General features: G+C 42.3%; 1 protein-coding gene across 3 annotated transcripts in view; it reads right to left on the bottom strand.

Annotated features, from left to right (window-relative positions):
* Nucleotides 1-9,159: 9,159 nt before the first annotated feature.
* STK38L (serine/threonine kinase 38 like) overlaps nucleotides 9,160-13,628 on the bottom strand; it is a 38,474-nt gene continuing 34,005 nt past the window's right edge. For all 3 annotated transcript variants that reach the window (XM_048501420.1, XM_048501422.1, XM_048501421.1), the window contains 3 exons: nucleotides 12,600-12,695; nucleotides 11,315-11,406; nucleotides 9,160-9,585 (listed from right to left, as the gene is read on the bottom strand). In XM_048501420.1, coding sequence (XP_048357377.1) covers nucleotides 9,458-9,585; nucleotides 11,315-11,406; nucleotides 12,600-12,695 — 316 coding nt within the window. In that variant the 3' untranslated portion in view covers nucleotides 9,160-9,457. The remainder of the gene's footprint in view (nucleotides 9,586-11,314; nucleotides 11,407-12,599; nucleotides 12,696-13,628) is intronic.

Raw genomic sequence — 13,628 nt, 5'->3', positions numbered from 1 at the left:
GCTCTTGTCCTTGCAACATCAATTTGGAACTGACCGCAACCAAAACTGCTCACCATTTTCATTGGTTCTGGGCCACTATTCTCTTTTGTATTTAGTTGGACATCAATAGAGTTAACACACAGTCATTTAAACCAGCAACAACCTCTTTTTCCAAATGACCTGACTGATATAAGCCTTTCTACTTGTACCAGAAGTAGTTGTCAATATATATTCACAATGCTGCCAATAATATATCAGAAATTTAAATATTTCTTTAAGCAGCCTGCAAGGGAGGAAAAAGTAGTCTATGTCGGTGGAATCCTTTTTGGCATACACACACACACAGAGGTGGAGGTGATTTTTTTTTTTTATAATCCCAGACAGTAAGTGACAGTAAATTCAAACTAAAAAACCCAGCAGCCAAAGGCCATCACAGAATAATCTGGTTGCATGTCATTTTTCTCCATGATTCTGCAGAGTGGCTGAATCAATTTCAACTGACTCCCTAAAAATAGTGTTGCTATGTGTGGTCAGGGACAGGCGTCTTCTAAACATGTCAGTGTAGGTATGGCTCATTTTCTAACTAGAGCCCACACTACACTAAAATAGCTGAGTCGGAGGAAGCCGCTTTCCTTTCAGCAGCCTTTCATTCTTCACAGATAGATTGTAACATGAATCACAAACAAAGTAGCAAGGAGCTGTGACTAGGCGGTGAAGTGCCACTATAAACTGAGAACCCCAATACGAAGATCAGAAACAGTTTATTCAAAAGGAATCATACAAGGTGTCATTGTAAGAGGAATTAGCTATTCGGATGTGAAATTGAGTCCAAACCTTGGGTGGTCTGATCAAGTAATCAACTCATGCAGAAAAGAACAAGGAACCCAAGAAATAGATTAACAAGGGGAAAAGGGACGTGTTGACCAACATAGCTACCAATCCTGGGATCCAGCAGGTGTCCAGCTTCAGTGAGAATGTTCAGTGGTCCAGCCTAAATCCCGCTGGCAGTGCCCAAAGACTAGGCTTGGACCCAGGCAACTGACAGTAGCCCAGGAGGGAAAAGCAATGGGTGTACCTTCCATGAGCTGACACAACATCTTGAAGTGACCTCGGTCTGAACTGTACTGCTTTAGAGATTTTGTCTGCCTTCACAGTTGACTTATACCCATACATTTTCTCAAGGGAACAGATATTCAGAGATGGTTTGCCATTGTTTGCCTCCACATCACAACCTTGGTGTTCCTTGGACATTACCCATCCAAATACTAACCAGGGTCAACCCTGCTTATCTTCTGAGATATGATAAGATCAAGCTAGCCTGGAGCTTTCCAAGTCAGAGATTTTCTTACTTATCTTTCGTGAAAAACCTAGAGCAATGCAGGTCTCAGGCACCAAATGGAAAGAGTACGACAAAATGGAAGCTGTGCGGAACAACCACCATTGACGTTTCGGTAGCAGACTATTTATGGCAAGCATTTTGGCACTCTGAGCCATCAAAACTGACTTATGTCAACCTCATAGGGTTTTCAAGGTAAAAGACTAACAGAGGTAATTTGCCATTGCCTGCCTCTGCATAGCACCCTTGTGTTCCTTGGTGGTCTCCTATCCAAGTACTAGCCAGGAATAACCCTGCTCAGCTTCTGAGATCTCATGAGATCAGGGTAGCCTGGCCACCCAGGCAATCTAGATTAGACATTTTTCAAACAGGTTATTTTCCCCCACATAAATGTACCTGCCAAGAAACCCCTTCATTGCGACCAGGGAACCTCTGCACACTGCAGGGCACTCTATGGCATGCTCTAGGACACAGGTGTCAAACTCGCAGCCCTCCAGACGTTATGGACTACAGTTCCCATCATCCCCTGCCAGCATGATGCTGGCAGGGGATGGTGGGAACTGTAGTCCATAACATGATGCTGGCAGTCCATAGCATGTAGTCCATAGCATGATGCTGGCAGGGGATGGTGGGAACTGTAGTCCATAACATCTGGAGGGCTGCGAGTTTGACACCTATGCTCTAGGACACACAGTCATATAAAACACTGGACAATTCTGGTGGACTTCACTATCATCCAGTGCAAACAAGCAAACTCTAAAAGACATCAGACACACACAGCTGCATGTAGCAGGGGAGAACAAAACTGGTTGGTTGTCATTACTATCTTCCTCAGTGTGCAGCTCCCAATTTGCTTTTAGGTAACTACAGAGGTCACTGAGCATAGCTGGTGAACCACTGCCCCAGGCAGAATATAGCAATTGGAGCTGCAAGCTTTAATCAGTCCTGATGCTCTGACACAGAGTTCCCTGGTACACAAGGGTTTCCCCATTGCTGCCACGTCTGGAATATTTTAACATCTGACTCTGTACTGCTCTCACAGAAATTAAGCATGATGCACACTCCAGACTAATGAAATATGAGCTTTAAATGACTTGTATTGGGATAACAAAAACAAATGTGAACAATGACACATTAACAAAAGCCACTGACTTTATTCAGTTGATTTCTGTGACACCTAGCAGCCTGGTTTTAAGAATTCAAGGAAGAAAGACAGGACAGATTAAATTTCAGAGATTTCCAATTATCAGATCAAAGAGATTTTACAGAAGATAATTGTACTGAATGGAAAGAATGATCTTGGTGTTTCCACCAATCATTGCTAACTTCATAGAAGAGTGATGTGGCAAATGCCGGCCTTTGTCTGCTTTGCCCTACAACCCGTCTTCACCAGGGTGCAGGCAAAATGCATGCCCTGAGCCTGTAAGGGGAAGGCAGCCTATCAATATAATAAACAACAAATAAATAATGCTTCTTTGGTAATTCTTTCTGGCAGGGCAAAATGGAAGCTGCTATCTGCAGTATGATTGTGCTTGGCTGTCTGCTCTCTGTCTTCCCTTGGTCATCTGCCCTCCCAGAGACTGCTGATTTTTTTAGCACAACACAAACATTAAATCCCAGAACCCCTTTTACCAAACAGCCAATGAGGTATAGCGGTTAAGAGTTCTGGGTAATCCAGGTTCAAATCCCCACTCTACCGTGGAACATCTCTGATCATAAGCCAGTCACGCTCTCAGCCAAACATACCTGACAGGGTTGTTGTGAGGATGAATGGAAGAAAGGAGAATAACACAAACTGCTTTGAGTCACCACTGGGGAGAATGACAGGGAATATAAGTAGATGTATAGCAACCTCACTCAATATTTTCTGGATTTCTTTAAAACTGACCATACATTTCCATCAGATAGAACTCTGCAAATATCATTACTGATGAACTTACCTGTACAAAAAGGACACAGGAAGCTGCAAGCAATTCCTTCCTCCTGCATAATACAATGGCCATGGTAACAAATACTGCACATCTTTAAGTTGGCTAGGAATGTTACATTACCTTCCAGGCAAACAAGAGGAAGGGGAACCATGAAATGACTTATAGAAAAGCCTGCTTAATGGGAAAAGCATGCCTGCTGCCATTCTAACTTTGCCTTATCTCGGTGGAGGTTCCTATGACAAGCTTTTGCCTGCTTGCTCAGTTGTACTGCAAGCTTTCTGAGGACAGCACCTTGAGAAGTCTGCCTGCCTTCTGGGGGTGCCAAACGTCTCCCCACTTCTCATGGTAACTGATATCTTTTCAGAGGAAACTTTCCCTTCCCTTTTAGATCCACTGTCTTTCTTTTAAATGCCTATACAACTGGGATGCTTACTTCTTTCTTTGGGAAACTTGGCAGAGATAATCTGTCAGATACCAAACCCACTGTCTAAAATTTCAAAATTTTGAAAACCAATAATGAATTAAATGAACATGTAATAATGACATGAAAAAAATTCATGTCTTTAATAAATAGTTTCAGGTGGGTAGCCATATAGGTCTAAAATGGAAGAGCAAGGTTCAAATTCAGTTGTACCTCAAAGACCAACAAAATTCCCAAGGGGTAAGCTTTTGAGATTCTGATGTGTCTGGTATCCGTTCAGTTCAGTAACCTTTATTTGGCATTTACAGAATGAATAAAAAGTCTGGTATCTGACAAAGGGAGCTTTGACTTTCTAAAGCTTGTACAGCTGGAAATCTTGTTGGTTTTTAAGGTGCCGCTAGACTTTAATCTTGCTCTTTAATAGATGTGATATTATAGCTCAGTAGTTTTCAAACTGTGCTTTTACAAAAGCTGGGTGAATTCTGCACAGACCAAACACAACAAATGTAGGGCGCACTACAAACCATTGGGGCGGGGGGGGGGGGGCACACACTTCACACAGTTGGCTAGGAATGTCCCAGAACCAGTCTGGCCTGCTTTAGTTCTCTCAACCTGGGATTTTCGGGAGTCGCTAAACTAGCAATTCTTTTGCAAAATCCTGTGTTTGAGATGCTTTATTTCCCTCCCTTCCACCTGTTCACTGTAAGTTCTGCATCATCCACCATCAGGGAGAATTCGCCTGCCTGCTATTCTGTGCAGGTCACCCAGCAGGTTGTGGGCAGATTCTCAGAGTGCCCACAGCGTACAAAGCCCCCCAGTATGTTTTCTCCCCATGACAGCGAGTATGACTGATCTATAGCAACATGTTCATTATTGCCCTGCCATTGCAGGGAGGTCCCATTGTGGGACTATCATCATGGCTGCAGGGTCCATTTCTGCATGCCTGGGCAGCTACGCATGTGTGGTAAGGAATTTTTTAAAAGAGAAGCGTCTGTGGTGAAGGCACAAAAGCAACCCTGATCGTTTTCATGGGCTCCAATCGCTGCCTGCATGTGAACAAGGAAAAGGAAAAATATAAAGGAATATAAAGCAAATATAAAGGAAAAAGGGAAAATATAATGACTGTAACCCATTATACATTTGCTGTGCGGCATCCACCTGGAAGGTATTTAATGTACTGCCCTCCTGGAACTTACAGACACCCCTTCAGTTTGGCTCAGTGGAGTCCTACACACCTCACACAATCCAGAATATACACTCAGAATTCAGGGAGAAAATTATGTAAGAAGAACTTCTGAAAGGTAAACAATGTGGAAGGGCTGTGACTCAATAGAAGGGCATCTGCTAGATAAGCAGAAGGTCCCCATTTTAATCCCTGGCACTTCCAACCATAAAGATCAGGTAATGGGCAACAGGGAAGAGCTAGTGCCAGTCTGAGCTGAACAATTTTGATACACCAATGGTCTGATTCAGTATACAATGAACTGTTACAATGAATGTTAAAACACTGTCAGGCAGATAGTTCTGCATGCTTGTTAATAGATCCAAATACACAGCTCTCACTTCAGAATGTTCTACCAATACACTTTGACGCTGGTGTCTTTAAGAATATATATTGATCAGGCAACGCCAGTTTCCAAGACCTTAGCAATGTGATCCACAGATTGCTTGGCTATGCACAAAGGGGGGCAGCTTCTGTCACAGTTTGTGGTGTTCATTTATTGTAAGCCCATCAGGAAAGATGAAGATCTATTCAAAATTAATCTCCCAAGAGGAAAGTTTACTTCCCAACCCACTGAAAAAAATATTGATCATTTTAGAACTAATGGCATAAAAAGATCTGTTCGGGATGAATGGGATTTTGAATATAGATAGAAAATACTCAATAGGAGCATCAGATGTTTCATAGGGCAAAAAAATACACAATCACCCCACACAAATATTTACAAAACTACAACTTTACAAAAAAAACCAGGATTATTTAATACACTGTAAAAAGCCTTATATAAATCTTTACAATGTTTTCTATTGTCACTTTTCCCAAACCACAACTACTGAATCACTCTATTAGAGAAGGAAAGTTGCCATTTCAGTTCTTAAAATGAACGTCCAAAATGTGTTCAACATTAAAGAAGGACAGACTAGTGCTTATATGTTCATATAGATCAGCGTCGTTCTGAAGCACTGATTATACACTGGGGGAAAACTCTTGAAACTTTGCATGTTTGAGAAAGAAAAAATAACCCAATAGCAAAACCAGAAGCCCACTATAAAGTATCCTTTAAGAGATGCAGACTTTAAGTCTTAGGGCACTTTCGAACATGCAGAATAATGCACTTTCAATCCGCTTTCACAATTGCTGGTAATTTTGCTATTTCACAGAGTAAAATCCAGCTGCGAAGTGGATTGAAAGTGGATTGAAAGTGCATTATTCTGCATGTGTGAAAGTGCCCTTAGATTCCAGCGTAAGGCCAAACTTTCAACCTCTCTGGCATTCAGATCAGTATCCAGGAACTGCAGGGCCAAATCTAGCCATGGTTGCCAACCCAGCCACAAGAAGAGAGGCTGTGACAGGAGGGATGGCTCCAGTGATCTGAAAACTGTTCACTCTGGGGATTTGTAGCTCAGCCTGGTAGTCCTATCCTGAGCAGCCCCTTTCCTTGCTGATCATTGTAAGTAGTGTATTAGCCACTTTACAAAACTGAAATAAAAATGTGGCTTTAACAGTTGAGTCCAACTAGGGTATACACCCTGTCACAAACAGTCCTCACTTTTAAGCTTAAATGAACACAATCAACTTCTCTCTCACATTGTATCTAGCGACTGAGGTTTTCAGTAATCAACATATAAAAATAAAATGGATCTCACACTCTAGCAAGAAAAATTAACAGTGCAATTGCCACCGCCATATTAGAAGAATGCTGGCAATACTGGTTGAATTTGCCTCCTTTTCACCTCTAAAACTATTATTTGTTTCTTGTACAACTCACCTGGGATTGTCCCACTTGGGAAATCGCACACGAAAGCGTGCATGTTTGAATGCTCTTTAACATCTAAAACTCCTGCCTGTGGAAAGCTGGCATGTCAAGAAGAGTTCTAATTCTTCTCCCTCCCCAAATGCTGTTAGTTGCCTATGTGCGGAAATTCACTCTCTTTACATTAGAGCATGCCATGCATTCTGAAGTGGCACACTGCCAGAAGACTGTACTACATGATATTTCCAATGGTGTAACTCAGCTCGAAGCTATGGTAATCTAAAACATCCTCCACAACCAGGAAGATTGGACATCTAATACACCCCATCATAAACTAGCATTTATTCCCACGATTTCAGTTCAGAGGAACTCATTTGTTAAGTACATGTATGCAAAGGTTTTCACCATTCTTAACACCTATTGTGAAAATAAGTGAATCACACACTTTTCTAGAAAATAGAACTGCATAATGTATTGTCGAAGGCTTTCACGGCCGGATTCAACTGGTTGTGGTGGGTTTTCTGGGTTGTGTGGCCATGGTCTGCTGGATCTTGCTCCTAACGTTTTGCCTGCATCTGTGGCTGGCATCTTCAGAGGTATATCACAGAGGGAAGTCTGTTACACACTGTGTCCAGTGAGAATGCTACATTAAAACTCCAACCATCATCCACAACAGAAAAGGGGTATAATCAAAACTCTGACAGATCGTGCAAAATGAATTTGTGAACCTCACCTCCTCCCTGATTAAATCAATCATCTAGACTGGGGTCTGCAGGCTAATGGCTACTCCACAACAGAAATCAGAAGAGCTTTAAGACCAAGAGAAACCCAGAGGACTGAGGAGAAACAGCCTACCACAGGAAAAATGTTTCTACCATATAACAAGGGAATCACAGATCAAATAGGGAAACTGATGAAAAAACATAACCTACAAACCATCTTCAAGCCTACCAGGAAAATACAGCAAATGCTACGCTCAGCAAAGGACGAGACCCCCTCACTTCTACAGGAGTCTATTGCATACCCTGCAGCTGTGGAAAGGTCTACATAGGAACCACAAAACGCAGCATTCGGACTCGCATTAAGGAGCACGAAAGACACTGTCAGCTTAACCATCCTGAAAAATCTACAGTAGCAGAACATGTCTTAAACAAAACTGGACATAACATCTTATTTGAAAACACTGAAATTCTGGACAATTCAGAAGGTTACTATTTCAGACTGCACAGGGAGGCCATTGAAATTCCCAAACACCGAGACAACTTCAACAAGAAAGAAGAGACTTTAAAAATTAACAAAGCTTGGCTATCAGTACTTAAAAACACCAAAAGCAAAGGCCAAGGGCATGTTACCTTACTGGACAATGGACTCCACCCAAACACAGGATTTGCATTTACCAATACTGCTAGTGCAGGGAATGCTAATGGAATCACTCCCTAGACTGAAAAACCCCACCTGCAATACTATACTATCAACCACACCTTTGCATAGCAAGTTCCACCCAAACACTTACTCATTGGTTCCCCACCCGGGGACATGAAAATTTATACCCAACTTGAAACATTCCCTTCTCACTTGACACAGTGTGTAACAGACTTCCCTCTGTGATAAACCTCTGAAGATGCCAGCCACAGATGTAGGCGAAACATTAGGAACAAGATCCACCAGACCACGGCCACACAGCCCAGAAAACCCACCACAACCAGAATTGCATAAATTTGCAATCAAGCCATTTCAGGATCTTTGGTGCTCAGAGGAGAATACAAAATGGCACAGTGACAAACCATCCCACAAAAAAATGATTTAGGAGGGGAACCCCCCCCCAAAAAACTAGCATATGGTATGTTCTTATTCATTTTTAAAAGCATCTATCCCTGCTTTTTAATAGAAAAGGCATTGTTCCTGTCCCGCCGTCTGCCCTTTCCTAGATGTTCCCCACTATCAGTCTGAAAGCTGTACTTTGAATTAAGTTGTCTGATTTGATGACAGTGCCATTTTGTTCTCTGAAAGTAAAGAACTACAATTCTCTCAACAAAAGTTTATTATGCTAAAGGTACTGTCTTTCCACATCAGCCAGAATGCTATTTTCCTCCCTGAAGTACAATTCCTCTTCCATGTTCCAACAAGGGACAATGTGCTCAGCCCTCAAGTATAAACCATGAAACAAAGAGAAAAGAAACCTTTCAGACAGCTTACTGAAACCAGTGTTGTTTGTCTTCAAATTAATTGTTCCAGGACAACTTCTCAGGCCACCATACTTCATCTGCTGGGCAGATTTTTCCCCACACATCACAGAAAGTGGCTGGTGGTTTTTATACTGCACATCTAAATCTACACCCAGGACAACAGTTAAACACACATGATGGGCAACTACTGGGGAATGGCCAGTGATGCTTCTTACATGTGCAATATGATTGCAGCCTCTGGGCCAATTAGACATATTTCAGTGCCAACAAAGCCACAGTACAAACAGAGGCACAATTAACCTTCATCACTCACAGACAGTGCAGATACAAAGAGAATTCCATTCTTTTTATTCCAGTACCTTTGTTATAATAAAGTTAACAAAAATATTTACTATTAAAAAAAGGGGGGAGTGGGGAGAAGAAGCCTGCTGGCACTGCCAACTGATCATCATCGTAGTCTTCAAAATCCTAGTCCAGTAGGATTTCCTAATATCTCTGCAAAGTCTATGTGCATCAGACAGTCTGTGTGGACATTTCAGTGTATTGATCAAGGCCAAGCAGATCTTGGGGATGCAGCAGCTACCTGAGTTCTTATTGGTGAAGGGTTTCTATCCTTCCCCTGCCATGTTTCACAGCTTCCCTGCTTTCATGTAGGAAGGGATGGAGCCACGCTGAGTGAGCCCTTCAAACCTCTTGTAGGTATAATTGAGAAAAACCCAGTCTTTGGACTTGTAGTCAGGTTCTGTGGTGTTTGGCACTAGAAGACAAAAACAAGGAATAAATATATATGGGTTACACAAGTCCCATCAATTGCAAGGTAACACCAAAATATCAAAACTCAACCACCCATGGCACGTGAGCACATAACAAAATTTTGTCAGGATCCAGAGGTAGACAAAACACATAAACTAAAACCACAGAGGCAAGGATCACTTTAGACTGTGTCCAATGGCATCCTTTTCAGCCATGTTGCCCTCATCCCATCCCTTCCTTTTCATTACATATTACATATCTCTTCATTGCATTGTGCCACTAAGGGATATCACCTGTTTTTCTTCCCTGAGACAATAGGAAAGCAAGAAATAGTTGGTGTCTGTGGCAAATATACTTGACAGCAGAAGAGGATGAGTAAGAGGGTTCTCCCTTACACTAAACAATATTTTTTTGACCAAGCCATTCCATGAGTCACCGTCCCTTACATCTCAAATCATTCCACTTGGTTCTCTGCAAGCTCAACAGTCACTTGTCCCATCATGCCCCACCCCTGTTTTTTTGGACACCTATCTTTTATGCATTCTTCCACATGGTTCCTTAGGCCAGGGAACAACTTCCTTTTCCTCCCAGCTGTCTCCTGTTCCTCTTGTAGTTCCCGCCCTTATAAAAAACAATATTTGTTCCAAAAACTTTCTGAGAACAAAGAGTGCTTCATTTTTTTTCTACACTGCCTCCTTGCAATAAAATTGCCCTGCTCTTATTCCACACTAACCAAATCAGGTCATAAGTTCTTAGGCAAAAAAAGTTTTGTCATTTCAGTGCATCATTTAGCACGCTCCTGGAGAAATGCAACTCTTGGGAGGTCGTTAAAACTCGATTAGTTCACTTAGCTTAAGGACCTCAAACCTTTCTGAGCCTGCAGGCACCTTTGGAATGCTGGTGTGGTGGGCACAACCACAAAACAGCTGACACAATAAGCAGAGCCAAAAACGAAATGATGCATAGCTAACAGCAACTGTTCACAATTTCAGGCAGAGGCTATTTTTAAAAATGATCATATTATTTTGAACTATCCTCTTGCATACACGCAGCTTACCTTCAGTAACACAGTGCAGATCCTTGTACTGTGACAGCAGATGCTGCCAAAGCAACTTTTAAAATGTGCACAGCTAATCAAATCTCCAATGACCAGTCAGAAGCAGGGCTGTGCAAAAGCCCCACGTGGCCCTGCCCCCTTTCTGAAAACACTGGGCGGGCACCAGGAGAGATGTCAGTAGGTGCCATGGATTCCACAAGCACCACACTGGGGATTCAACTTAGATCACTATGGGACTATCAGCTTTCTTCATCTGCAGTTGTGTTCTCTGGCCCTTCTGACTCCTAGATGTTCTTCTTAGACTCCTCCCTCTGGCCATCTTCTTGTACTCTAGAATGTTCTCTTTCTCTTCTCCCATGTCCCTCTGGTTCCTTTCTCCCACGCCTCTGTCCCTTGTTTCTACTTCCTCTTCTAGGCCCTGTTGCTTCCCTGCCCGTCTGAACGGCTCAATTAATGATTGGAAGATCCTTCTGCTTACACTGCAGAAAGTCACAACCGTTCAGCCAATCACAGCGACCAGCACCAAACTCCATGTTGCTTTACAACAGAGGTCAGTCTGATGCACACAAGATTTAGAAGTAGGCTGTTTTATGGCATATAACTATAACATTATCAGGATGATCAGAATACAGGTTGTGATTATGGCTTTCTCCCATAAACAGACATCTCCTCTCACCTGGCTGTAAAATATCAGATTCTGGGAATTCATCAAAATTGGAAGTGTCATCAATGCTTTTAATTTCTATAGGGATTGCAGCTGGCCTCTCTCTACAAGAAAAGAAAAACAGAAGAGTAGTGGTCAGCCTAACCAATGTCACTAAAATTGAACATCATGTTTCATCTTGAGGTACTGTCATATTTAAGAGTTGTGTTGGATATGTCTTGGCCATTGGCGGCCAATTGTAGAAGAGTCCCCATGCCTCTGCTATTCCTTTTGGAGGATGTTCCTTGGAGAACTGTTATTAACGTGAAGGGTCTGTGGCCCCTTCTGCACATACAGAATAATGCACTTTTAATCCACTTTCACAACTGTTTGAAGGTGGATTTTGCTATTCCGCACAATAAAATTCAGCTGCAAAGTGGACTGAAAGTGGATTATTCTGCATGTGCAGAAGGGGCCTGTGAAAAGTTTCCAGGGATCCAGGGTGGACTTAGACAGCACTGCACAGCTCTTTGACCGTTCCTTTCCCCACCTCATGCCTCCTGTTTTCAGCTTCTTCTACCCATAATCTCAGTGGCATTGAGGGAACAACTCTTTTCTGCTCAACAAGGAAGCTTCCTCAGAAAGGCCACGCTTTACTTCAGTGGAGCAAGGTTCCTTACTTACTGGAAGCCAGCTGTCGAGTCCAACCCTAAATGCGTTCCATTTCCCTGGTGGTAAACAGGAAAAGATGGATATTCCCTTTGCTCTGCTGCCAGCCCAAAATTCAGTAAGGGACTAACTGGAGGATTCTGCCTTTCCCCATCATCCTTCTAATGGGGTCTGGAATGTGCACATGACTAGTTAGATAAGCTCAGCCTTAGATCAGGTAGAAAGCTGCTTCAGCTCACTAACCTCAGGACAGAACAGTCCATGCCAGACTGCACATTAATTCATGGAATCCTGGGATGGGACTGCAAACAGGGTAAGATTCATTTTCTCAGTGTCAAAATACAGTGGGGAAAAGCTAACAGGCCCACTCATGAAAGCGTGTGTGGAGGTACATAGATTTGCCAAAGAGGTCCTGAAACTCTAATAGCCTTCCTCCTGCAAGATCTCTGTAGTAAACTTTTTTTCCTGATAGACTAGGGGTAGAGAACCTAAGTTTTTCCAGATGTTAACTACATTTCATCAGGCCCCTACCAGCATGGCCAATTGGCCATGCTGACAGAGGCTGATGGGAATTGTAGTTCCTGAACATCTGGAGAGCCGCAGGTTCCCTACCCCTGCCATACACCATCCAATCTTTCATCATCTATACCTGATATGTCCCCAGTCAACACCTTCAAAAAATGGATGAGTCTTAATTTCCTCCACTCCATTGCTACCAATCCTGTTTTCTGCATCATTACAGTATCTAAAAGAAAGAGACGAAAAATGGTTACCATTCAGGTGAACAAGGAAAGGTATGCACAAGGATGTGTTGCATATTTTAACTGTATGTTGAAAATGAAGGTTTGAAATAGGTTCATTATAGGGTTCATTAAAAAGGTGGCAAATTCAGTGCACTTTAGGGTGATGACCTTTGGTTTTAGGAAATGAAGTATTTAAAAGCATACTTTACACCAAGCTGCCTGAAGAAGCAATCATTTTGATTAATAGAGAATGGAATTAATCTTCTGTGCTGAAAATTGAACTGTCTATGCAACATAAATCAGACAGCCACTTTACCAGGATTAGGCAAGATTAGCTCTTCCTTGTAATTCATTAGAATTAAGAAAGGGATGGAAGATCATATACTGAAGAGTGAATGAACAGGTAAAAGACATAATTCCATGCTGCGTATGGTCTTCCATCATTTTCTTAATTACAGTGAATTACAAAGAAGAGCTCATTTTGGCTAACGGCTGACCAACACAACACAGCCATGTTCTGCAAGCCAACAAAGGCAACTCAGTTTTCACAGCCATAATTAATAACATTCTGCAGATTTGCAGGGCAGAAGCCAGATGACCCACAAGTTCAACCTGCAGTACATAAATGTGGTGAGTCAATTCCATTATCATCAACATAACCAATTCTACAACAGACAAGAGCATTCCTTCCTCAGCAGACAAATGAAAGCTAACAGGTGAAAAAACATTTTCAAGCAGAAGTCAAGGACCCAGTTGGAATGAGAGGTAAAAGGGGCAGGTTTAACACAACTCTTGGAGGAGTCATCAAACTGAGCTGAGAGCGTAGAAGCAACTCCCAGCAAGACATAAAGCAAACAGTGTTTTCAGTACACAGAAGTAGCAGGATGCTTGCCATCAGGCAATGGGACTTCCTGAGAGGGAGCTATTTGGCCTCT

This window comes from Sphaerodactylus townsendi, linkage group LG06, assembly GCF_021028975.2.
Source record: "Sphaerodactylus townsendi isolate TG3544 linkage group LG06, MPM_Stown_v2.3, whole genome shotgun sequence".
In the NCBI taxonomy this organism is placed as follows: Eukaryota; Metazoa; Chordata; class Lepidosauria; order Squamata; family Sphaerodactylidae; genus Sphaerodactylus; species Sphaerodactylus townsendi.
This window is presented reverse-complemented; position numbering and strand designations above follow the sequence as displayed.